This window comes from Ostrinia nubilalis, chromosome 21, assembly GCF_963855985.1.
Source record: "Ostrinia nubilalis chromosome 21, ilOstNubi1.1, whole genome shotgun sequence".
In the NCBI taxonomy this organism is placed as follows: domain Eukaryota; kingdom Metazoa; phylum Arthropoda; class Insecta; order Lepidoptera; family Crambidae; genus Ostrinia; species Ostrinia nubilalis.
Genome location: NC_087108.1, coordinates 1,452,363 through 1,479,650, shown reverse-complemented (window position 1 = coordinate 1,479,650; position 27,288 = coordinate 1,452,363). Strand labels below are relative to the sequence as shown.

Here is a 27,288-nt window from a genome sequence, read left to right as displayed (position 1 = left end):
GCTCACCGAGCTGAAAAATTCTCGCTGTACTGACCTGGTACTCACTAATCAGACCTGGTGTTCACTGGACTGCCCTGTTGCCTACTGAACTGCCCTATTACTCACTGAATTGTCCTGTTGCTCACTGAACTGCCCTGTTGCTCACTGAATTGACCTGTTACTCAATGAATTGTCCTGTTGCTCACTGAACTGCCCTGTTGCTCACTGAATTGACTTGTTACTCACTGAATTGTCCTGTTGCTCACTGAACTGCCCTGCTGCCTACTGAATTTGCCCTGTTGCCTGCTGAACTGCCCTGTTGCCTACTGAACTGCCCTGTTACTCACTGAACTGCCCTGTTACTCACTGAATTACCATGTTGTTCACTGAATTGCCTTGTTACACACGGAACTGCCCTGTTGCCTACAGAATTTGCCCTGTTGCCTACTGAACTGCCTTGTTGCTCACTGAATTGCCCTGTTACTCACTGAACTGCCCTGCTGCCTACTGAATTTGCCCTGTTGTCTACTGAACTGCCCTGTTGTCTACTGAATTGACCTGTTACTCACTGAATTGCCCTGTTGCTCACTGAACTGCCCTGTTACTGAACTGCCCTGTTGCCTACTGAACTGCCCTGTTGCTTCCTTAACTGCCATGTTGGTCAATTAACTGCTGTTACTTCCTTATCTGCCTTGTTGCTCACTAGGTGGCGGTGTGGGTTACCCTGTCTCTCACTGCATTGTCCAGTCTCGCTGCATGGCCCTGTGCCACTGACCTGGTGCTCGCTGATGAGGTACACGGGCAGCGACTCGGTGCAGCACTCGCACGGGATGACGTCAGGTCGTCGGGTGCTGTCTCGCTGCATGGCCCTGTGCCACTGACCTGGTGCTCGCTGATGAGGTACACGGGCAGCGACTCGGTGCAGCACTCGCACGGGATGACGTCAGGTCGTCGGGTGCTGTCTCGCTGCATGGCCCTGTGCCACTGACCTGGTGCTCGCTGATGAGGTACACGGGCAGCGACTCGGTGCAGCACTCGCACGGGATGACGTCAGGTCGTCGGGTGCTGTCTCGCTGCATGGCCCTGTGCCACTGACCTGGTGCTCGCTGATGAGGTACACGGGCAGCGACTCGGTGCAGCACTCGCACGGGATGACGTCAGGTCGTCGGGTGCTGTCTCGCTGCATGGCCCTGTGCCACTGACCTGGTGCTCGCTGATGAGGTACACGGGCAGCGACTCGGCGCAGAACTCGCACGGGATGACGTCAGGTCGTCGGGTGCTGTCTCGCTGCATGGCCCTGTGCCACTGACCTGGTGCTCGCTGATGAGGTACACGGGCAGCGACTCGGTGCAGCACTCGCACGGGATGACGTCAGGTCGTCGGGTGCTGTCTCGCTGCATGGCCCTGTGCCACTGACCTGGTGCTCGCTGATGAGGTATATATATACTCCCAAGCCGCTTTCGGCTACGGTAACTGCGACAAAATTCCTTTAGTCCGCAATAAGAGGGCTACGCTGGGCTGCCCTATCATGTGCCCTCACATGGCTACAGTAGCCAATCTTGTTGGTAAACGTGCGCGAACAATGTCGACACGTTAGGACACCGTTGATGTAGTTGTAGGTGATAGCCGCTGCTGGTCTGGCTTTAAGAGCATCGCGCTTCGAGTCAAGATCAGATTTCCGCTGCTCTTCGAAGTCGTTAACTTTTTTCCGCACCAGGCGCCTCCACTCCAGACGGTGGCTAGCAGTTTTTTCCCACTTTAGAGGGTCGATGTCGCAACGCTTCATATGTCTTTTCTGAACATCCTTATAACGTAAGAACTGGCCGCCTTGTTTCCGCTTGCCGTCCTGGAGTTCAGAAAAGAAAATTCGTTTCGCGACCCTCTCGTCCGCCATACGCCAGACGTGACCGCACCAACGAAGCTGCCGACGCATCAGGTACGCCTCAATGCCGCAGACATTCGCCCGTCGAAGTACCTGAGTGTTTCTTACACGATCTGACCATTTGATATTCAAAATGTCTCGCAAGCATTTGAGGTGAAACCTGTCTAGCGTACGGATATGCTTTCGGTACAAAACCCAGGTCTCCGAAGAGTACAGAAGGTTTGGGAGTACTACAGCCATATATACTGAAATTTTAGTAGAGAGCTTCAGATCATGTGAACGCAGCACCTTAGACCGAAGTTTTCCGAACGCAACCGCCGCAGAACTGATGCGGTGGTTTATTTCGCCTTCTATGTCGCACTTGGATGTAATAGTGCTGCCTAAGTACTTGAACTTCTCCACCTGTTTCAGCACGCAGTTGTCAATGCTAATTTTTAGCGGCTCTGCATCGCCAGTGAAGTCCATTGCCATAACTTCGGTTTTTGAAATACTAATGTTGAGACCATAACGACAACAGACTTCATGGAGGTTCGTAATTAAGAGCTGAAGTTCTTCAGGAGAGTTGGCAACAAAACACAGATCGTCTGCGTACATAATCTCCGTAATAACCGCATGGGAGACCCTAGTGCGAGCTTTAAGTCTAGCAAGATTGAATATTCCACCATCTGTTCGGAAACGTATCTTGATGCCAGAAGAATTTTGCTCTAAAACTTCACCGACTGCCATTGCAAAATAGAGCGCAAACAATGTCGGGGCTAACACACACCCTTGTTTGACTCCGCAAGTCACTGTAAATGACTCTGACTCATCTCCGTTATATGTTACACAACAGGTCATGTCATCGTGCAACAGTCGAATCAAACGGACAAATTTATCTGAACATCCTAGTTTTGTCAGTACGGTCCATAAGGCTTCTCGCGGCACACAGTCAAAGGCTTTTTCCAAGTCAACGAAGCACAAATAAAGTGACTGACCTTGTTCGCGACTTTTTTCCTGTAGTTGGCGGATGGAAAATATAGCCTCGCAAGTACCCCTGTCTGGACGAAACCCGAACTGGGTCTCTGGCAACAACTTCTCCGAAATGGGTAACAGTCGGTTGAGAAGTACTCTGGCGAATATCTTCCCAGGAACAGAGAGCAGCGATATACCCCTATAGGAATTGCATTCAGAACGGTCCCCTTTGTTCTTATAGAGTGTCTGTATGCGAGACATTTTGAACTCAGGTGGTACTTTTTCTTCGTCCCAAAAGCGCTGAAATAATTGCCAGATTATATGATGTAGCTGCTCTCCTCCGTACTTAAGCAGTTCCCCAGCAATGTTATCATTGCCGACTGCCTTCTTTTTCTTTTGTTCTTTGATGGATTTTTTTACTTCGTCCAGTGACAGCGGTTCCTCAAGGCTGATATCTACCGGCAGATGGGGAATAGATCTAATGTGGTCGAGATCTGCTCCGCGATCAACATTGAGTAAATCATTAAAGTGCTCTGCCCAACGCTTGAGTATGTCCTGCTTAGCAGAGAATTTTTGAGTGCCGTCTCGTGATTTCAATGGCACACTACTTCGCATGGCCCTGTGCCACTGACCTGGTGCTCGCTGATGAGGTACACGGGCAGCGACTCGGTGCAGAACTCGCACGGGATGACGTCAGGTCGTCGGGTGCTGTCTTGCTGCATGGCCCTGTGCCACTGACCTGGTGCTCGCTGATGAGGTACACGGGCAGCGACTCGGTGCAGCACTCGCACGGGATGACGTCAGGTCGTCGGGTGCTGTCTCGCTGCATGGCCCCGTCCCACTGACCTGGTGCTCGCTGATGAGGTACACGGGCAGCGACTCGGTGCAGAACTCGCACGGGATGACGTCAGGTCGTCGGGTGCTGTCTCGCTGCATGGCCCCGTCCCACTGACCTGGTGCTCGCTGATGAGGTACACGGGCAGCGACTCGGTGCAGAACTCGCACGGGATGACGTCAGGTCGTCGGGTGCTGTCTCGCTGCATGGCCCTGTGCCACTGACCTGGTGCTCGCTGATGAGGTACACGGGCAGCGACTCGGTGCAGCACTCGCACGGGATGACGTCAGGTCGTCGGGTGCTGTCTCGCTGCATGGCCCCGTCCCACTGACCTGGTGCTCGCTGATGAGGTACACGGGCAGCGACTCGGTGCAGAACTCGCACGGGATGACGTCAGGTCGTCGGGTGCTGTCTCGCTGCATGGCCCCGTCCCACTGACCTGGTGCTCGCTGATGAGGTACACGGGCAGCGACTCGGTGCAGCACTCGCACGGGATGACGTCAGGTCGTCGGGTGCTGTCTCGCTGCATGGCCCCGTCCCACTGACCTGGTGCTCGCTGATGAGGTACACGGGCAGCGACTCGGTGCAGAACTCGCACGGGATGACGGGTAAGTCGTCGGGATGCGGCGGCAGGGAGGCGGGTGGCTCGCGACGAGGGTTGCGCTCACGCAGCGGCTCACGTGGCTCGCGGGGTGAGCGGGGTGAGCGCGGTGAGCGCGGTGAGCGGGCGTCGCGTCCTTGTGAGCGGGGTTTGAGCTGAGCTAAGTCTGGGCGGCAGCCCGTCTGCAAAAAGCAAGAACAAGAGTTGAGATGATCAACACAAGCATACATCTGTTTATTAATAATAATAATAATAATATAAGCCTTTATTACTAGATTACAAGGTATTTTTACAACTCAACATCTGTTTATTAGAATATTTTAATTATTTGAAGGATAAAAGATAATGAGACATGTAAACCTGGTTTTATTTTAATTAGTTTTGACGTTCTTAAGTGCCACTGGTTTGATAAAATAATAATATACTGGTTAAAATTGAATAAGTATTGTTTGATTTTGTAAAATGGTTTAAAAGAAGTTTGCTGTAAGTCATCAACAATTTGATCTTATAATTTCACTGCAATCAAATGCCCTATTCAAATATTACATCAGTGTATTGTTCACCTTTAACTTACGTTGTGCGACCTATACTAAATTAAGTTTAGCCCAGTTTAGGGATAAATAATTATAGCTTCTTCTTTGTCCGAGCCATTTCCCATAACTACTCGAGGTCGGTTATCCTCGTTCTGCAGCAACAGGACAATCTGTCCTAGATTGTCGAAACATTTATTTGGGTCCAAGTCCTTGGCCACGGTGGACTACCAGGTGGCCAGTCTGTAGGCGTCCTCTCCCTTTCCTGTTATTTGGCAGTGCTAAGGCCGACGTGTGACCCAAGACCGAGCCGCCTGGAGACGCATGATTATGGAGGGCCAACCCCAAATAAAATGGGAATGGGCTAGGCAAAAAAGAAGCCGCGCGCAGAACTCGCAGGGCAGGCGGACCGGCTGCTCGTTGTTTACATGCTCTCCGTGAGCACGTAGAATTTTGTCCAATGACCCCAAGCTACCCATCCTTATCGCTCGCGCGTAATTATATTGCTGTTGCGACTGTGCGACGGGCGCCCGCAGTGAGTGTGCGAGCGCAACAGCGAAACGGACTTAATCTACAGGGTGGAAACGATAAGTGATCTCATTCGATTATTTCTAAACTATACAAGATATCGAGAAACAGGTTACTGATCCTGAAAGTGCTTCACGAGCTCTAACCACGGTACTAATATTAGGTTACAGAATTAACTGGATCTATCCGAAAATTTAATGTTTTCAGCCTCCATACTAAATGTATGCCAGCCAAACAATAATAGAAGTATTTTTTTTTTATTAAATAATAAACACTTAAAATGAACTCGTAAATTGCATTCTTATTTAAAATTATTCTTGGAAAACATTGGTTTTAGGCTTTACTTGCTATAATATTAACAAGACATGAGTGCCATGACTGTGGCTGTACTAAATGTATGGAAGCTGGAAACATTGAATTTTCGAATGGATCCAGTTTATTTTGTAACCTATTATTGGTACCGTTGGATAGAGCTCGTGAAGCACTTTCAGGATCAGTAACCAATTTTTGAATATCTTGTATAGTTTTTAATATTATGTGATTTTACTAAATGTATGGAAGCTGGAAAAATTGAATTTTCGGATAGATCCAGTTTATTCTGTAACCTATTATTGGTACCGTTTAAAAGAGCTTGTGAAGCACTTTCAGAATCAGTAATAAGTTTTTCGATATCTTGTATAGTTTAGAAATAATCGAGTGAGATCACTTAACGTTTCCACCTGTATAGTCTAATAAGTTCAGGACTAGATGGCGCTGCACACCGCCAATCACATCCACGCACCTGATGCACGACCAAGTCTTCGAGCGGTACAGGACGCGCGCAGAACTCGCAGGGCAGGCGGACCGCCTCCTCGTTGGAGTTCGAGTTCGAGTCCGCGCTCGAGGAAGACGAGTGCCGCCGGTTGTTCCTGCGACAACGCGAATGGGTTAAGGAATTATTCCCACCGCTGCAAATCTTATGTAGGCAAAATCTACAGCTTGACCGCCAATTATAACTAGTGATGCAACGAAGAAATAATAATTACGAATACGAATACCTACTTTTTTGGTCACACACATGTGTGTCTCCGAATACTATAGCCACAACAACGACATGACAGGAAACCCCCAGTCAGTATGTAACAAAGTAGTAAGCAAGTTCTCTTCCGGAATTTGACAGTCAATAGCAGGTCGATTGTACAAGTATTCTTTTGTTTTGTGATTAGTTACAAAGTAAACTGATACAATACAAAAAAAATGCCATTTGTACATTTTAATTACTAAAACATTAACCATGATAAAAAGAGTTAAATTTATGAGTATTTCATGACTATGTAGAGATATTCGTATTCGTATTCGCCGAATAGTAGATTTACTATTCGTATTCGTAAAAGTAGTATTCGTTGCATCACTAATCAAAACATAACCAGTGACGGTCAAGTTTGCCCTGGAGGAAAGAAACTGTCATTGGACCCGCAACGAAATTAATCGATGCGATTGTGGTCAAATACCTGCCTTGTTGTTATGCATAAAAAAATCAGAGGAACATAGGACAAGTTCGCAGCTGTTGAACTAACGCGAATGGCTTAACTAACTTTTGGTAATTGATAATTTTATTCCGACGCAGTTGTCATACAATAATATACCGTGTGTGGTCTTGCAAACGCACGGCAAACGTCCAGCACGAAACATCTAAATTGAAAGCTACATCTATAGGCCAAATTGTATGTTTGGATCTTTTGTATCTGAATTATCTGATCTTTTGTACCAATGTTTGGCGCGGCATCAAGCAATAAAAAGAACAATGAAAACATTTGCACTATCGATGAAAAAAACTTACAATTCTTCTTCATTCCAAACATTGGCATTGTAAGGAGCAGTGACCTGAAACGAAAAAACAGAAAATGTTCTTGAAGAATCTATATACAGGGTGTTAGGTAAATGGGTATATGAGCCGACACTAGCCCATGTTAACATGGCCATATAAATGGTATGGTGAAGTCAGAAAATTGATATCTTCATTTTAATTATTTTAATTTTCATACAAATCGGATTTTATAAAATGTATTTTATATGAAAATTAAAAAAATTATAATGATGATATCAAATTTCTGACTTCACCATACCATTTATATGCCCATGTTAACATGGGCTAGTGTCCATTAGAGCTGTCAAAACGCGATTCACCCACGGATTTCCTATGAAAATAGTACCAATGACGTCACAAATTCGCCCACCCGATTGACTGCTCGATGATTTCAAAACAACTAAAAATAAAGTTTTACTTTTCATTGAGAACTAAAAAGAGTTTGAGACTTGAATGAAATTTATTTTGTTTTGGAAACATTCTGGGGCTAACAAAAGTATAGATTATGCCAGATGGTTTATACATTATTGTAATATTATGTAACTAATGCCTGTCTATCCAATATAGCTTGATTAGAATGACAGCTGCCATCAAAAGTAACGACATAACTTTGTAGTAGCGATCAATGAGAGCTAAATATTGGCGGACAAGAAATAATTCACGTCTGACCTACAAACAATATTTTCGACGACAGTGCTTCCAATAAAAATTTTAATTTCGTGTAAATGCAGCGTTAAATTACTCCAATAAGTAGTAATTCGAAATTATAAAAATCAAGCTAGAGTATTAACGACGTCTCTACAAGGTTATCTCGAGTTACAAAAATGTTAGTGTTGGGACATATCGACAAATGTCATATTAAATTAAAACTAATTTTTTAACATATTTAACAAAAAATTTTTCTAACTAATTTTTTTACATATTTAAGTCAAGTTATACGTTTTTCTAAATGTTCACTATTAAAATCCAAAAAACATTTCATTCTTAAATAATCAAACATCGGAAATCAATCACCGGTAATTTTTTGGGTATTCATAGCACCGTTGCTCTAGAAGAGATGCCCACCGCCCTCTAGCGAGAGGAAAACACCACTGAAGAACACTGATGATAATACACCCTTGACATGAATTTTAAATTTTACTGTCTTTAAATTTAAATCATAATTGTCATTTTTATGAATAAAGATATGAAGAAAAATTGGGTGCATTTTTTATATCATTTTTTTCGAAAACTTATCGATACATCTATGTGAACCGTACGAAACATACCCAGCACTAGTCACATTCGTTTGACAGCCGTCATTCTAATCAAGCTATATTGGATAGACTAAATTGACGTTGCAATGCCCAAGCAGGGTTCATGTTTAGCTTTAAGACACCTACAATTTAACAACCAATGTACTACATGATGCAATGAATAAATAAATTATGAGAAAAAATACCTCATTGAGCCCTCGTCGCAGCGCCATAAGGGAAAACTTGATTTCGTTGAAACGGTCGCCTACCCTCGCATCATTCTCATTGTTTCCCAAGTCCCCGTTGTTTCGAGAGCTCCGGTCCCCATTGCTTCGCAAGTTTCGGTCCCCATTGCTTCGCATGCTACGGTCCCCGTTGCTTCGGGTGCTTCGGTCCCCGTTGCTACCCGAGCTCCGGTCCCCGTTGCTTCCGGAGCTTCGGTCCCCGTTGCTTCCCCAGCTTCGGTCCCCGCTGCCTCTGAGCCTGGCTGGTGGTCGCGGTTGCCAGTGGTTGCCTTCCGCTATCAAGTCTGGAGCCGCCGCCGGTGGTTCGGGTATCGGTTCAAGATTGAGCGATGAGACCCTGGATTAAAGAGATAAGTAGAATATTTATTGTGAAGGAACCAGCTTTTAATTATGTAACAAGGGCTACCCTGTTTAATTAAAAAAATAAAACAAGTACCCCCTTATTAATGAAAAGTTACGCACTAAAGCCCGGTCTGTGAGCACGTAGAATTTTGTCCAATGACCCCAAGCTACCCATCCTTATCGCTCGCGCGTAATTATATTGCTGTCGCGACTGTGCGAATGGCACCCGCAGTGAGTGTGCGAGCGCGATAGCGACATAATTACCCGCGAGCGATAAGGATGGGTAGCTTGGGGTCATTGGACAAAATTCTACGTGCTCACAGACCAGACTATAGTTGAACTCATAGACACTTAATCTCACACATATAGGGCGCGGGGCGTAGGGTCCTCATACCGGCGGCGGGGCGTCCACACTACCAGAGTAAATACAAATGAGTAGGTCATCTTCATAGAAACGCACCGAGCGCGGTTTGTATGTGAGCGCGCCAATACGTATGCGTCGCGCACGTACACACTGACAAAATTCAGCGCACCTCACCGCTAATCCACGCTAAATTTTGTCAGTGTGTGCGTGCGCGCCGCATACGTATAGGCAGAGTAAATACAAATGAGTAGGTCATCTTCATAGAAACGCCCGAGCGCGCCAATACGTATGCGGCGCGCTCACATACAAACCGCGCTCGGTGCGTTTCTATAAAGATGACCTACTCATTTGTATTTACTCTGACACTAGACAGTCGAGTACTGACCTCTGCAGGAACTCGTCGGCGCTCATAGGCGTCATGTTGCTGAAATTGTGGTCCCGCGGGCACAATGAGGGATAAGGGCGTTGGCGGGGCTCCTGCGAGCTCATGCCGGCGGCCAGGGCATCCATCCTGCGGAGCCGCTCCAGCTTGGCGGCCGGGCTTAGGACTGGAGGGAGACCTGGAATGGAGACGTTGATTGGAATCTCGATAGTAGTACAATACCCGGCGATAAATATTGCACATCGAACTTTAGAAAGAGACAATCGGCTAATTTCGGTTTCGTAGAGCGTTATCACTGTCGCACTTGAACGACGACTGACAATGACGTTTTGTCAAAGTGTAAACAAACTATAATTTAAATGTGTGCAATTGATTTTGTGAATTAAATTGCTAAAAACTTTTTATAGTCGTGAAAGAAAAGTGGTTCACAATGTGTTAAAGTATTTGTCACAGAGAAATACTAAAGGTTCGGACAATATTTTCATTGAATAATGTTTTGTCAATGACGTTTTGTCAATCGTATAGGTAGTGTGCGACAGAGATAACGCTCTACGAGCCGAAATTAATCGAATCTCTTTCCAAAGGTCGATGTACAATATTTAATGCCGGGTACTGTAACACTAGTATCTATGTAAATAAAGAGGATTGTAAAACAAAATCAAGAATTATTCTTGCCTTGAAATCAATAAAAAGGGCAGGGACTTAGTCGAGTCTAGTTTCTCAAAAAGTTGGTCATCATATTCTTTCATGAAACTTGTAGTAAAGGTACAATACCGTCAGACGCAGCGAGTTTGATCCGGCAATCCGAGCGTCATTATTGTAGTGTGCGTGTGCACTCTTGGTTGATTTAGCGTGTACCGATAACACTCAAACATTCGCGGAAGAATGGTGGGGCGCGACCGAGTGGATGGCTCTATACCTTGCGCAACGTTGATAGCGCTGAATGGCGTTGTAGCAGGGTAGGTACCTGCCATGTAGCACGTAACGTAGCATGTAACGTAACCAACCTTCAAGTGAGTACGGCTCGTCCACGGTCATCGCGTATCTGGCTGCGAGCTCCTGGATCCTACTGCGAGCCGCCTTTGTGCTCGCAGTGATACCGCCAGTCGGCGGGTCGCTGCGATCTCCCTGCGAACCACGCGCGAGCAGCGAGCAGCGGGCTTGTGCCTATGTACTCACTTGATACAGTATCTGATACATTACATGCTACACGGCTAAAGTCTGGTCCGTGAGCACGTAGAATTTTGTCCAATGACCCCAAGCTACCCATCCTTATCGCTCGCGCGTAATTATGTTGCTGTCGCGCTCGCACAGTCACTGCGGGCGCCCGTCGCACAGTCGCGACAGCAATATAATTACGCGCGAGCGATAAGGATGGGTAGCTTGGGGTCATTGGACAAAATTCTACGTGCTCCCGGACCAGACTATAGATGAGTATGACGGCGCTCTACTCGCGGCGCGCGCGCTCCTCGTCCTGCTGGTGTAGTAGGCGCGGTCGCGGCCGCTTGTATCGGCGCCGCTTGTATCCGGCGCCGCTTGTGTCCGGCGCCGCTTGTATCCGGCGCCGCTTGTACCCGGCGCCGCTTGTGTCCGGCGCCGCTTGTATCCGGCGCCGCTTGTACCCGGCGCCGCTTGTACCCGGCGCCGCTTGTGTCCGGCGCCGCTTGTGCCCGGCGCCGCTTGTGTCCGGCGCCGCTTGTGTCCGGCGCCGCTTGTGTCCGGCGCCGCTTGTGTCCGGCGCCGCTTGTGTCCGGCGCCGCTTGTGTCCGGCGCCGCTTGTGTCCGGCGCCGCATCAGGCCTCACCTTGCGCCGCGTTGACGGCGCTCTGCTCGCGGCGCGCGCGCTCCTCGTCCTGCTGGCGCCGCATGGCGCTGTAGTAGGCGCGGTCGCGGCGCGGCTCCGGCGCCGCTTGTACCCGGCGCCGCTTGTGTCCGGCGCCGCTTGTGTCCGGCGCCGCTTGTACCCGGCGCCGCATCAGGCCTCACCTTGCGCCGCGTTGACGGCGCTCTGCTCGCGGCGCGCGCGCTCCTCGTCCTGCTGGCGCCGCATGGCGCTGTAGTAGGCGCGGTCGCGGCGCGGCTCCGGCGCCGCTTGTACCCGGCGCCGCTTGTGTCCGGCGCCGCTTGTGTCCGGCGCCGCTTGTACCCGGCGCCGCATCAGGCCTCACCTTGCGCCGCGTTGACGGCGCTCTGCTCGCGGCGCGCGCGCTCCTCGTCCTGCTGGCGCCGCATGGCGCTGTAGTAGGCGCGGTCGCGGCGCGGCTCCGGCGCCGCTTGTACCCGGCGCCGCTTGTGTCCGGCGCCGCTTGTGTCCGGCGCCGCTTGTACCCGGCGCCGCATCAGGCCTCACCTTGCGCCGCGTTGACGGCGCTCTGCTCGCGGCGCGCGCGCTCCTCGTCCTGCTGGCGCCGCATGGCGCTGTAGTAGGCGCGGTCGCGGCGCGGCTCCGGCGCCGCTTGTACCCGGCGCCGCTTGTGTCCGGCGCCGCTTGTGTCCGGCGCCGCTTGTACCCGGCGCCGCATCAGGCCTCACCTTGCGCCGCGTTGACGGCGCTCTGCTCGCGGCGCGCGCGCTCCTCGTCCTGCTGGCGCCGCATGGCGCTGTAGTAGGCGCGGTCGCGGCGCGGCTCCGGCGCCGCTTGTACCCGGCGCCGCTTGTGTCCGGCGCCGCTTGTGTCCGGCGCCGCTTGTACCCGGCGCCGCATCAGGCCTCACCTTGCGCCGCGTTGACGGCGCTCTGCTCGCGGCGCGCGCGCTCCTCGTCCTGCTGGCGCCGCATGGCGCTGTAGTAGGCGCGGTCGCGGCGCGGCTCCGGCGCCGGCGGTTGCGGCGCCTGACGCTTCTTCACGGCGCCCCGGGACATGCCCCTGTGGATACAAAACATGGCTTGAAGGGCGTATTCACAAAAGAATGAGTGTTGCTAATGCATAATCTCATTCGATTCTACTGAAAGATGTCCCCAGCACAAGGGTTTCCACAGCGACGATTAGTTCTGCGCTGCCCGCAGATACTTTCCGCAACCTTCACCAAAATATCGGTCCACTGAGTAAGAAGTCTCAGCCAAACCAAGGCGTTTAGCCTGTGTCCGCAATGGTGTGCAAGATAACGATCAAATATCATGTACAACTTGTGCAACGTGTTCATCATAGACGCGTCCTTTGATTGGCTGCGGCGGCCGGTGGAAAGTCTGCACGCAGCGGTGGCGATCAGATTGCGCTATCAGGGGCGCAGGCTGAACGCTTTGGTTTGGCTCAAGCTTAAGTTTTTCGGTCCGTGGTTACCGCTCAAGAACTTTTCTGCTCCAACAGCCTTAGATATGAATAAACGAAAGTCAAGGTTACTCACAGCTTCTTCTTGACCTTCTCAGCATCAGACACATTGGTGTTGATCTGTGGCTGGGCGTTGGTCCTCTTGAGCGGCAGCTTCTGAGCCTCAGGCTCCAAGCTACACCCATATGAGGCCTGCTATTGAAGGAACACATCTTATTAGCTCTTAATACTCACAGCTCCTTCTTGACCTTCTCAGCGTCAGACACGTTGGTGTTGATCTGCGGCTGGTCGTTGGTCCTCTTGAGCGGCAGCCTCGCATTAGGCGCCCGAGACCCGCCCTTTACGGGCCCCAAGCTAGACCCCGTACGGGGCCGGCTATTGAAGGAACATATCTTGGCTACTCATAGGTCCTTTTTGACCTTCTCAGCGTCAGATGCATTGGTGTTGATCTGCGGCTAGTCGGCTGCTACGAGGTCTGAACTGGACCCCGTATGGGGCCTGATATTAGATAAGCTCCTCTAATATCAGGCCCTTATTAACTGTGGGCTACTCACAGCTTCCTCTTGACCTTCTCAGCGTCAGACACGTAGGTGTTGATCTGCGGCTGGTCGTTGGTCCTCTTGAGCGGCAGCCTCGCGTCGGGGGACGGGACCCGCCCGCTACGGGCCCCAAGCTAGACCCCGTACGGGCTCCAAGCTAGACCCCGTACGGGGCCGGCTATTGGAGGAACATATCTTATTAACTGTGGGCTACTCACAGCTCCTTCTTGACCTTCTCAGCGTCAGACACGTTGGTGTTGATCTGCGGCTGGTCGTTGGTCCTCTTGAGCGGCAGCCTCGCGTCGGGGGCCCGCGACCCGCCCGCTACGGGCCCCAAGCTAGACCCCGTACGGGGCCGGCTATTGGAGGAACATATCTTATTAACTATGGGCTACTCACAGCTCCTTTTTGACCTTCTCAGCGTCAGACACGTTGGTGTTGATCTGCGGCTGGTCGTTGGTCCTCTTGAGCGGCAGCCTCGCGTCGGGGGCACGCGACCCGCCCGCTACGGGCCCCAAGCTAGACCCCGTACGGGCCCGGCTATTGGAGGAACATATCTTATTAACTATGGGCTACTCACAGCTCCTTCTTGACCTTCTCAGCGTCAGACACGTTGGTGTTGATCTGCGGCTGGTCGTTGGTCCTCTTGAGCGGCAGCCTCGCGTCGGGGGCACGCGACCCGCCCGCTATGGGCTCCGAACTGGTACTGGTACTGGTCCCTGGGCGGGGCCGGCTGTTGGAGGAACATGATATTTGACTTTATTTTTATACAATCGAAAGACCTAAGAGGCACCTGTGAACCTTTTAGACAAGCTTAGCTGATCTAACATGCTTAGGGATCATGCGAATCTTATTTCTAGAGAAATGGGGATTGGTGGGTATGATCTTGAAGCAATCTAAGCTTTTGCTTCTGATTAAACGATATAGGATCGCAACAATATCAATATCAAGTAAGCAAACCCTCTGAACTCCGTCAAAGAACAAATTTTAGCTAAAACAGTAGTATTGCTATATGGTAACGCATATTTTGATGGGAGACAATAGGGGTCTGCTTTTTCTTCGAACTTGCAGATAGTAACAACTAATCTATCACGGGATTAGAGACTGGAATAAACTGACACTCCTAGTTGTAAGTGTTCTTCAAAGCATCCAATCGTTTTTACGAAATAATCTAGTAACTGTCTGGCAATTGGAACATAGCTAACACTATTAACTGGCATTACCTGTTCTCCGTCCTAGGCCGCTCCTGCGTCACGTTGATGTTCTTCAGTACCCCGTTGGAGCCATTTGAGGCTGAACTAGTGGATGCCGCATTGGTGGCTGTCGAACTCAGCCTCGGAACATGAGGCAGCTTGGTTGACTAGGGCCGGGCACTGGGTCTGACATTGTTGACTTACCTGTTCTCCGTCCTAGGCCGCTCCTGCGTCACGTTGATATTCTTGAGGACCCCATTGGTGCCATTAGAGGCTGAACTAGTGGAGGCCGCGTTGGTGGCTGTTGGACTCAGCCTCGGGACGTGAGGCAGCTTGGCCGGCTCGGCAGGGACCATAAAGTTATTATACCTAGCGGAATAGAGCAATAAAAACTAAGCGAGCGAGATGTCACTAGCAGCAACACTGTGTGATAAAAAGAATCAAACAAAACCATTTTTTGCAACCACTGACACACCAATGTGTCACCAGTGTGTCATCCAAAATCAGTTTCGTTTGACAGCTTGTGGTAGTTGCTCTATTCCGAAGGAATAATAACTTTATGGTAATGACGGGCACTGGGTCTGGAATTGTTGAACTTACCTGTTCTCCGTCCTAGGCCGCTCCTGCGTCACGTTGATGTTCTTGAGGACGCCATTGGTGCCGCTAGCAGCCGCGCTGGTGGAGGCCCCATTAGTAGCCGCCGGGGGGCTCAGCCTCGGTAGGGATGGCATTGGGCCTGGAATTGTTGAACTTACCTATTCTCCGTCCTAGGCCGCTCTTGAGTCACGTTGATGTTCTTGAGGACTCCATTGGTGCCGCTAGCAGCCGCGCTGGTGGAGGCGCCATTAATAGCCGCCGGAGGGCTCAGCCTCGGGACGCGGGGCAGCTTGGCCGGCTCCGCAGGGACCGGCACTGGGCCTGGGATTGTTGAACTTACCTATTCTCCGTCCTAGGCCTCTCTTGAGTCACGTTGATGTTCTTGAGGACTCCATTGGTGCCGTTAGCAGCCGCGCTAGTTGAGGCTCTGTTGGTGGCCGGCGCGCTCAGCCTCGGAACGCGGGGCAGCTTGGCCGACTCGGCAGGGACCATAAAGTTATTATACCTAGCGGAATAGGGCAATAAAATCTAAGCGAGCGAGATGTCACTAGCAGCAACACTGTGTGATAAAAAGAGTCAAACAAAACCATTTTTTGCAACCACTGACACACCAATGTGTCACCAGTGTGTCATCCAAAATCGGTTTCGTTTTACAACTTGTGGTTGTTGCTCAATTCCGAAGGAATAATAACTTTATGATAGGGACAGGCACTGGGTCTGGAATTGTTGATCTTACCTGTTCTCCGTCCTAGGCCTCTCTCGAGTCACGTTGATGTTCTTGAGGACTCCATTGGTGCCGCTAGCAGCTGCGCTGGTGGAGGCGCCATTAGTAGCCGCCGGTGGGCTCAGCCTCGGGACGCGGGGCAGCTTGGCCGGCTCGGCAGGGACGGACACTGGGTCTGACATTGTTGAACTTACCTATTCTCCGTCCTAGGCCTCTCTTGAGTCACGTTGATGTTCTTGAGGACACCGTTGGTCCCATTAGCGGCTGAACTGGTGGAGGCTCCGTTAGTGGCTGGAGGGCTCAGCCTCGGGACAAGGGGCAGCTTGGCCGATTCCGCAGGGACGGTCACTGGGTCTGAAAGTATTGAACTTACCTGTTCTCCGTCCTAGGCCGCTCTTGAGTCACATTGAAGTTCTTGAGGACTCCATTGGTGCCGCTAGCAGCCGCGCTGGTGGAGGCGCCATTAGTAGCCGCCGGCGGGCTCAGCCTAGGAACGCGGGGCAGCTTGGTCGACTCTGCAGGGACGGGCACTGGGTCTGGAATTATATTGCAATGCTGTAACTAAGGCTGTGGCTTCCTATAAACGCCGTAGGCCGTGTCACAATGCTTACTATAAAAATGTAGTGTTGTAGTCTCCTTTAAGAACTTGACGTCGGCGTTTAGACGCGATAGGAAGATTTGACGCTGACGTCGTATGTCGCGTATAGCGTTTAGTAGGATAAGAAGGTTAAATAGCTTTTGTCTACGGCTTCGCTCGCTAAGCTTTGGACCCACATTTCATCCCCCTAGGGGGGTGAATCATAGATCAATAGCAACGGTTGCCTTTATGATACACTCAAACACCGAAAACGCTCATTGAGCGCGAATACAGCTCACGTCACGACGCGACGTGTAGGGGACACATTCGGCAATGCAGAAATGAAATGACCAATTTGAGCATTACTTGGCATGATTATTACCACGTAGGACGTTGTAATTACAGTCAGCAGGGTTGCAAAAGGGAAGGATTCCGTCGCTTGTAATCCTACAACCCAGTCAGACCCCATCCTACCGTCGTCGAGGCGCAGGAAACCGTGGTTGGAGTCGCGGTGCAGCTGGCGGTACTTGAGCATGACACTCGCGGGTGAGGGTAGTCAGGCCCCGCACGGTGAGGGTAGTCAGGCCCCGGCTTACCGTCGTCGAGGCGCAGGAAGCCGTGGTTGGAATCGCGGTGCAGCTGGCGGTACTTGAGCATGACCCACTCGCGGGTGAGGGTAGTCAGGCCCCGCACGGTGAGGGTAGTCAGGCCCCGCACGGTGAGGGTAGTCAGGCCCCGGCTTACCGTCGTCGAGGCGCAGGAAGCCGTGGTTGGAGTCACGGTGCAGCTGGCGGTACTTGAGCATGACACTCGCGGGTGAGGGTAGTCAGGCCCCGCACGGTGAGGGTAGTCAGGCCCCGGCTTACCGTCGTCGAGGCGCAGGAAGCCGTGGTTGGAGTCGCGGTGCAGCTGGCGGTACTTGAGCATGACACTCGCGGGTGAGGGTAGTCAGGCCCCGCACGGTGAGGGTAGTCAGGCCCCGGCTTACCGTCGTCGAGGCGCAGGAAGCCGTGGTTGGAATCGCGGTGCAGCTGGCGGTACTTGAGCATGACCCACTCGCGGGTGAGGGTAGTCAGGCCCCGCACGGTGAGGGTAGTCAGGCCCCAGCTTACCGTCGTCGAGGCGCAGGAAGCCGTGGTTGGAGTCGCGGTGCAGCTGGCGGTACTTGAGCATGACACTCGCGGGTGAGGGTAGTCAGGCCCCGGCTTACCGTCGTCGAGGCGCAGGAAGCCGTGGTTGGAGTCGCGGTGCAGCTGGCGGTACTTGAGCATGACACTCGCGGGTGAGGGTAGTCAGGCCCCGGCTTACCGTCGTCGAGGCGCAGGAAGCCGTGGTTGGAGTCGCGGTGCAGCTGGCGGTACTTGAGCATGACACTCGCGGGTGAGGGTAGTCAGGCCCCGCACGGTGAGGGTAGTCAGGCCCCGGCTTACCGTCGTCGAGGCGCAGGAAGCCGTGGTTGGAGTCACGGTGCAGCTGCCGGTACTTGATCATGACCCACTCGCGGCAGTCGGGGCATTGCTCGGTGCGAGCTCCGCAGTAGCCCTCGTGCGCTGGTAATTCCCGCCGGGGCAGCTCTAGCTCGCAAAATCTAGAAGAAAGTAAACAGACATGTCTATCGACCGTAGCAATAGTTGATAGCAAAACCTAAAAAGAAACAATACATATTATGTCTACCGTAAACCTACACTGAGTGCTTTATTCCTGTGATGCGGATTTCGATACGCGTACGGATCTGGTCTGTAAAATCTTGCGTGTAAAATCACGCTGCTGGTTGCACGCAGGACAAAGATTTTGGATTGTGTGCCCGCAGCCAATCCGCGTTCCGCGTGCGTGTAGCCCGCGTAATAGAAAAACGATATACGAAATAATGAAATGAGAACCAGCGGGCTACTCCGAAACACCGTTTACGTAGTCTATCCGTTTCGGGTCTATCTGTTACCGTCGCTCGCGCTGGCATATCGCTTTGCGTAAGAGGGATAGCAACATTCGAAAGTTCGGATAACGTTTTTCGGAGTAACCCCGCAGATCCGGACGCGTGCCGAATTCCGCATCCGAAAAAGGCACTGAAGACACACTTCTTTTAAAAAAAATTCGCTTCTTAAATTCTAGCCCTGAAAAGTGAGCAGATTTTCAATAGCTAACCTCGAATTACGTCCTCACCTGCAAGACTTGATGGTGTGCGCACAGGAATCCCTGATGTGGTCCTCCAGGTCTGTTCCGCAGACGCTTTCGCCACACTTCTTGCAGGGCACTGCCGACAATAGTTTAAGTTAGCACCTGGAAATTAAACACCTCAAAACTAGATGACTGAGTTTCTTCCACTATTTCTACTCATCACCAATAGACCCGTAGCGTGTATACAGCAGGGGGACCGTGTGGGCCCTGCCCACCTCTGAATGGTCTAGTGCCCACCTTACAATCAGTGGCGTAGCTAGGTAACCAAGGGCCCTGGGGCAAATAAAAAAAATGGGCCCCACTGCAATCTAAACTGGTTAGGTTTTATCAAGTTTATTGACATTTAAGCTTACTTACTCCTAATACTTTCGAATTTCTCTCTATTTATTTTAAAAATGGGAGAAATTTTCACGGTTCAGTTCAATTGAGATTTTCTGGTAAGGATTCGGGTACCACCTGAGCTTGGTGGCCCCGGGGCACTGCCCCACCTTACTCAATACTCAATCGTTTATTGCATAACCACATTTTTTTTATTTTTTTTTGTTTTATGGTTTAATCATGCGATCAGTCCTCAAAAACTATAAGCAGATGGGGTGGATTCTTTTCGTCATAACCACATTAGCATTCACATTAGGTCTTACAATTTAGGCAGTTATACAATGTGGACCCAGTTAGGGCACAGCAACTTTAGGAAGGAGACAGAACGACGATCTTAATAGTTTCAAAAGAAATTAATGTACACATTGAGTTTGGTGGAAATGTCATTATTAAATGTTTCGATAATTATAAAATAAAGATAGAATTAATGAATTATTAAAATGGAAAAATATTGTTAAAATGTCATGCTACCTTTTTTAGCTACTAATGGGCATTTGTCACCTTGCCCCTTAGTAGCTACGCCCCTGCCTAGAATGGTCTGGTGGACACCAGGATGTTGGGCTACTGATTCTAAGATGATAGTTGATAGTACTCACTCATGAGCTACCCCTGAGGTACGATGCCCATTGACCGGCGCGCGGAGGAGCGCGTCGGAGCGCACTTACACGGCCGTAAAGAAAATAGAGAGTTTTACCAAAAAATAAAACTTACCTATTATTTTTTATTCAATATCCGGAATCCATCATTGAGTTAGCACCTGTTTTTCTTACCTAAAGTCAGCGTTTTCGGTTCCTTTCCGATAGTGGCGCCCTCTGTAGTGTCGGTTTGGTACTACTTACTGGGCGCGCGAGCACCAGGTTGAGACTCGTCATTATGGCACTCATGATGCACAAGGTAGACCTTACCTGGATTCCGGATATTGAATAAAAAATAATAGGTAAGTTTTATTTTTTGGTAAAACTCTCTATTATTTGTTTAGTATCAATATCCGGAATCCATCATTGAGTGATGTGTTTGTTATCACCTGGTGCCAATAACAAAGTTATTGACGCTATAAATGTGTAAGAATAGAATGAGATTAGTTGTAGTTAATAAACTTTTATTTTATACTATTTTGATTTTCATAAATCAAAAAACAATAATAGAACACAACATAAAAAAAAATATTACTCATTGACTGCCTCAAAATAATTCGATAAAGATACTGATTCGATAGCACTTGGATTTTGATTAATTAACTCTCTTTGATAATAATTTTGGAATGTATGTACAGTTTTCCAATTACCCGTAGCAAGGATTTTATCTATAGGAAAATTTTCTAACCAATTTAAAGAGGCTACTGCCGAACGTACCGAACCGGGAGTAGCTTCAATATTTGCATCTTTTAACAGAGATTTTACCCAGCCACCGATTATTGTTCTAGTAGCTGGCTTAGTCTCACCCCGGGTTGTTATAAACAAGTTATTTATATTTTGCCTACGATTTAAAGACAACTCCAATAATTTTCTAATCCAAAAAATAACATTTAGATTTTTATCAGGATGTTTTCTGAGCCTCCAGCCTGACTGGCGGTGATTTGAATTGTCAGTTTTGGACCCAAAAGCTGGCCACATAACAATACTATTTTGTTCATCAATTAAACTGTCGCTATCGATGCGTAATAGGGTAAGGTCGTGAACTCTTCGACCAGAGGCTAGTAATAATAAGGTAGCAGTGTGTTTAGAAACTTGGTAAAGATTGTTTTCGTCTGGGTTATATGTACATAAATACTGCAATAACGATTTAGGATTCCAAATAGGTGGCTTTTGAGGTTTAGTACGAGCCACTGATATTGCCTTCAACATATGTTTTATGAAGAAATTTGAAGAAAGATCTACGTTAGAATTTAAATGAGTAAAAGTCGCAATTACAGATTTATGCACTAATATAGTTTTATAAGCTAGACCTACGTCACAATGTAAATATGCAAGGTAACGAGCAACTTGATCTGCATTAGAGTATCTAAAATCTATGGAATTTGAACTGCACCACTTCTTCCATCTTGCCCATGCTGGTTTATAAGTGTTAAGCGTAGAAGCCCGCCAGCCTGACATCAGTAGATTTTGTTCTTGATCAGTCCACTCTGTCAACATGTCTTTCCACCCGAAATCAACCATGCTTCTAAGTGTAGATCTTGAATCTTCGGCGGGTGCATTCCTGTTCGCGTGTCTATTAGGGCTCGAGCTAGGTCTGGAATTCGATAAGCCGGCCGTAGAGCTCGAGAGTGTACATCGACTTGCCAAAATACTTTGTTCCATTTCGGTGCGATTAGAATGTACTTCCCGCTGGCTTGATTTAGATGACTTAGAACTCTCGGAATCAGATTCGGGGGCGGAAAGAGCCATGCGAGATTGTAATGCCACTGGTGACAGAACGCGTTGTGATGTTGTGCTTGGTGATCGTGCACATCCATCGAGACGTATCTCGGTATCACATGAGCCGTCTTTGACGCAAACAGATCTATCTCTGGTACGCCCCACATTTGAAATATTTTTTCCGTCGCTGATGCAGTGAGATGCCACTCGGGACAAGCTTTCTGGCGTGCGAGAGCATCCACCTCTACGTTGAATCTTCCGGGAAAGTACTGAGCATGAAGATGCACGTTTAGTTTGTCCAAAAGTGCTAGAAGTTGGCGAATTTGTTCTAGAAGTTTCTTTGATTTCGTGCCGCCTTCTTTGTTGATGTACGACATTACTGTTCGGTTGTCTGTCTGAAGAAGAATTTGCGTGTTTTGCAGGTGATGTTGTTCGTGCTGAATTGCTGCGTATACGGCGAACATTTCTTTTCTGTTTGCATGCCATGACATTTGCGGTTTTGTCCATGTACCCGTAATGAAGTGGTCGTTGATCTGAGCACCCCAACCGATGTCGGACGCGTCTGTCGTCAATAGATGGGTCACAGCGCTCATATGTATCGGCATGGTTGCTCCAATCGCATTGTGCCACCACTCTATCTCTGCTTGAACTGGCTGCGGAATGCTCACTCGTCGGTGAGGATGAGCCTTTGACAACTGACGACTGTAGCATTGTAGCGTTCTGCAGTGAAGACGCCCTCTTTTGGTTACGAAAGTGGCAAAGTTTAGTCTCCCCATTAGCGTTTGATACTGTTTTAGGGACCACTTGCCTGTTTTGAGCTGTTCGTGAAGTGCTTTGCGAAGCGATAGGCACTTCGACTCCGACAGGGACTTTGCGTTGCGTTTTGTGTCCCATGTTATGCCGAGAAACTCGAGGCATTGAGTCGGAGTCAGAACAGACTTTTCGTAATTTACTTTCCAGCCCAGCAATTGCATGATATGTATCGTTGTTGCAATGTTGTCGTGTAATTTCTGTTGCGATTGGTTTGCCAACAGAAAATCGTCTAAGTACACTACACACCTGATGCCGTGACGTAGCTCGGCGACCCAATTGGTTACGGTAGCGAACGTTCTTGGGGCCGATGCTAGTCCGAACGGCAAACACGTCATCTGAAGCAGTTGGTGGCGATTCAGATCGTGATGATAATTTAGTCTCAGGAAGGGCCGATGTTGTGGCGCAATGGGAATGTGGAAGTACGCCTGGCTCAGGTCTATTTTCGCCATCCAATCTTGGGGGTGTAAAAAAGTTGGTACACGAAAATGGCTGAATAATTGGAATGGTTTTGTTACAACGAATTTGTTCAACTGTTTTAAGTTGAAGATCGGGCGATGGCTGCCGTCTGGCTTGGGTACCAGGAAAAAGGTTGAAAGATAGCTGGGACTTTGTTCTGCCGGTTCGAGAATTTCTGATTCTAACATATTTTGTATCTGGATAGTCATATCGTGCGAAGTTTTGGTTCTTTACTTCTGCATTGCAATGGAATTTGGAAATATTAGTGGTGGTTTTAGAATGAACGGAATGCGTACCCCATTTAGTAATTTGCATATTTGCTCTGGTGCCCCCAAGTTGCTCCAGACAGTTTGAAATTGTTTTAGACAGCCGCCTTGAAATACCCGATAGTCATTCGCGACGTTTATTTTTATAGGAAGTGTGAGATCGCGACTTTTTACCCTTCTGCCTATTGTTTTCCTGCTTATCTTGGCGTTTTCGATTTGGTTGCCGAGGTGCGTGTTTTTTCGAGGAATTAGTTCGACGAAAAGTAGCGTCATCTGTTTGTTTACTTGTTGATGGCTTCTGATTCTGATAGAAATTATCCTTTGATTGCACTCGAGCTGTCGGTTGCAGTGAAGTAAACAATTTATCCGCCCCTCCAATTTTTTGGAGGTAGTTTTGAACTAACTCATCATTAAATAATGTTTCCTCACTGGGTGGAATCTTGTACAAAACATCTCTATGATAATCCTCTGGTATTTGACGCAGCAATGTATCTCTTCTCGAAGTAATGAAATCTGCACGCCTACCGCATACTATTTGTAATATATCATCGGTTACTTTACTGTACGACGAGTCTTTCGAAAAGGATGATTCTATTTTATCGAACAATGTATTAGGAGTCAATGTCTCCTTGCACTCATTGGCCCAATCAACTACCGCTTGTAACGTCTTATGCAATTCTTCTTTTTGTAAAAGCAACGCGTGCGTCAACCCGGCAAAAGAGCGTTCGTACAAATATGAACGAGGATCTTCACGTAACATAGCCGACTCAAACCGTTTTAGAGAATCGTTAACGCTTAACTCCACAAAGCCGGGGGTGGCCAGATATTTTTTCTGAGTATCCGCGAATCGAACTGCATACCAATCATCACTCGCGAATCGTTGCAAATCCCTCAATTTTTTAACGTATTTTTCGTTTGCACGTGCATAAAGCGGATCCTTAACCATAGTACACGGTTCAGACAGGTTAAGTTTTGTATTTTGGGATGCACTCTCGCAAGGTCGGCGTAAGTTAAGGTCCAAATTTGAATCAACAGCCGCCGATTGATGATCGTCTTTTTTAGCATTCAAAACGTCGGTACTTTTAGAAATCATATTTGTTAAAAAAGCAACTTGTTGTGATAAGAATTCAAAATGTGCATAACTCACAGTTTGGTCTTCTTTCCTTGCCTTTGCTCTCCTCGGGTACTCGCTGCTGCCGCTGGATAAGTCGCTGCTGTCTGAACTCCGTGATGGCGACCGATCACGTTTCCGCGATCGAGTACTTTCTTCATCGGCATTCACTCCCGTTGGAGAAGAGTTCTCCATATTTTCGGAAAGGAACTTATAATTTGCAAAAATATAGTAGGTAATTTAACTAATTTGAAAAATGTTTTTTGCAAGTGAAACTAAACTGACTTGTGAACGGCGCAAAAAACAACGCTATAATGACGAGTCTCAACTCTCAACCTGGTGCTCGCGCGCCCAGTAAGTAGTACCAAACCGACACTACAGAGGGCGCCACTATCGGAAAGGAACCGAAAACGCTGACTTTAGGTAAGAAAAACAGGTGCTAACTCAATGATGGATTCCGGATATTGATACTAAACAAATAATAGTATTTTATTAACAGTTCTTAGAGTTGTAGTTGCTTTACAACTGATTAACTGACATTTCAATCCGGATGAACATGAATGACAGAAATGTCACTTAATCAGTTGTAAGAAATTACGACTCTAAGAACTGTTAATAAAATACTATTTTCTTTACGGCCGTGTAAGTGCGCTTCGACGCGCGCCGGTCAATGAGCATCGTACCTAACAGTATCATGACATGTCAGGGGTCAGGCCTCCCCAGAATAATGACGATACAGAAGTGGTAGTAGGGTAGGGCATGTTATATTTGGGATAACCTTATTGAATCATAAGAAACTGGAAACCATTACAAACTGATCTTAATGAAGAATCTCTCTCTTGCTAGTTCAATATGTACAAATGCCCTGGAAAAGGCCTAAGTACTGAAATTTGATTTGAATTGAATTGAAAACACATTCCCTTACACAATTTGTGCATTTTCTCATGATGCTGCTGCAGCTCTGCTTGCGGCACCGGCTCCTTGCACACCGGGCAGATCTTGATGTTACGCGCACAGTGAACCGTGTGGATGGTGTAGTTCACTGCTGGGATCTCGCGCTTGCTGCAAGAGAGCATGTGTCAAGCATGGCAATAACAAATTGAAGATTATGTCGCATAGGCCAAAACCAGGTCCAAATGTTGGTCCTGGCTGTAAACGGTGCTTAGATTTAAATTGTATAATGCAGAAGTGGCCAACTGGTCGATCGCGAATATTAGTCCAGACGATCGTGGCAAGGCAAAAAATACTACATGATTGTGTACTAAACTATGCTGTTTTATTTAAGACTAGCGGCCGCCCGCGACTTCGTACGCGTGGATCCCGTTTTACCCCCTTCATCTATCTTACGCGGTTTAGATTTTTTCATACAAATGTTTTTTCCCGCTAACTCCCGTTCCCGTGAGAATTATGCTATATCCTGTTGTAACTAAGCTTTAAATTTACTAAGGTACCTGCATGCCAAATTTTAAGCGTCTATCTTACGTGGCTTAGATTTTTTCATACAAATATTTTTTCTCGCTAATTCCCGTTCCCGTAGGAATTTTGCAATATCCTGTTATAACTAAGCTTTAAGTTTACTAAGGTACCTGCTTGCCAAATTTCAAGCGTCTAACTTAAGCGGTTTAGATTTTTCATACAAAAGGATTTTCCCGCTAATGCCCATTCCCGTGGGAATTCCTAAGTATCCTATAACCTGCCCAGGAGTATGAAGAATAATTGTACCAAGTTTCGTTAAAATCCGTCCAGTAGTTTTTGTTTCTATAAGGAACATACAGACAGACAGACAGACAGACAGACAGACAAAAATTTTACTGATTGCATTTTTGGCATCAGTATCGTTCACTAATCACCCCCTGATAGTTATTTTGAAAATATATTTCATGTACAGAATTGACCTCTCTACAGATTTATTATAAGTATAGATAGATTTCAAGAAGTATGTAAGTGATAAATCGCCCAGGGTTTCATTAGTAAACAGTAGATCTTATGTCTAGTCAAGTTGGCCACCCCTGGTATAATGATTTTGTGTCAAAAGTATTGTTATTGGCTTTTTCTCTGTAGCTGTGCCTTACGAATAGATAAATAAATTAGGATAGCACAAAATTTGCATATTGTAGACTTATCTTTATAGAAATTTAAATAATCAGATAAAAAAATATTAAATCATAGGAAGTGTTTTGTGTAATAAGGCATACTTGCTTAATTTATCAATCAATGACTATTGTAATTGGATCCAATCTAAAAGACAAGATAATTTCAATTTGTTTACATCCTTGAAAGTTAATAGATTTTCTACTTTTCATACTGATAAAAATTGGGAAAGTAAATTATAACCATGGCATATTTATATTAAAATAATATAATATAATAAGTAGGTACATGAGTGGCTCATAATTTTTTTTATTTTTGATAAGGTATTGCTTTAAAATTCAAGTTCTTAATGAAAAGTTGAAAATGTAACAACAGCTTTTGATTAATTTATAATTAAATAGTCTAGAGTAGACACTGTGTGCCAATCTTGTGCCGTGTCGTTGAGCAATAGGCGCTACGTGAAATTATCATGTTGAATACAAGGCGAATGAAGTAGACATAGCAACAATTTTCATAACAAAATCAAGTGTAGATTGAGCCAGATTGCAAAACTGAAACTCGGCCTTTCCAAGTGATATCGAATTTTTCAAACAATCGGCCACGAGAGGTAAACAACCGCTCAACAAACTACAACAGCTGTAACTCAAATGCTCTACATTATCTAAAAATAAACTACTAACGTGTGCCGATAAAAATAGGAATTTATTGACACAACATTACAAGACAATTCGCACACGAAACTTACCAATTTGTGCAAGTCTTCGTCTCGGATTCATCCATTTTTCACTGAGAACTTTAACTATCTGCTTTCAATGAAATATTGTAACTTTAGACAAGCACTGTGCGTAAGGCCCGAAGTTTCCGCTTTATCTGAGAACGAACGCCATTTCGCGTTACGATAGAACACACAAAGCACGCACTGTCTACCCTCTAATCAATATTTTATTGATCGTTTATCATTTTTACTCGGTACCCAGCATTAATTTAATTTTTGTTATCACAAAACAATGTTTCGGTGAATCCCGC

General features: G+C 47.6%; 2 protein-coding genes across 2 annotated transcripts; both read right to left on the bottom strand.

The window, feature by feature from the left end:
• Positions 1 to 1,423: 1,423 nt before the first annotated feature.
• LOC135082416 (uncharacterized) lies at positions 1,424 to 13,305 on the bottom strand. The gene is made up of 11 exons (XM_063977211.1): positions 13,223 to 13,305; positions 11,525 to 12,586; positions 9,724 to 9,898; positions 8,594 to 8,969; positions 7,126 to 7,169; positions 6,088 to 6,214; positions 4,194 to 4,430; positions 3,980 to 4,096; positions 3,766 to 3,882; positions 3,552 to 3,668; positions 1,424 to 3,454 (listed from the first exon to the last, which is right to left on the bottom strand). Exons 2-11 carry the CDS (start codon positions 11,694 to 11,696, stop codon positions 1,469 to 1,471), a joined length of 3,468 nt encoding a protein of 1,155 aa, XP_063833281.1. The 5' UTR covers positions 11,697 to 12,586; positions 13,223 to 13,305; the 3' UTR covers positions 1,424 to 1,468.
• On the bottom strand, positions 12,424 to 27,288 carry LOC135082415 (neurofilament heavy polypeptide-like). Its single transcript, XM_063977209.1, has 12 exons — positions 27,008 to 27,288; positions 25,097 to 25,233; positions 18,779 to 18,869; positions 18,049 to 18,206; positions 16,415 to 16,577; positions 14,108 to 14,260; positions 13,927 to 14,067; positions 13,746 to 13,886; positions 13,543 to 13,647; positions 13,223 to 13,363; positions 13,065 to 13,163; positions 12,424 to 12,586 (listed from the first exon to the last, which is right to left on the bottom strand). The coding sequence occupies exons 1-12, from the start codon at positions 27,040 to 27,042 to the stop codon at positions 12,424 to 12,426; spliced, it is 1,527 nt and encodes a 508-aa protein (XP_063833279.1). The 5' UTR covers positions 27,043 to 27,288.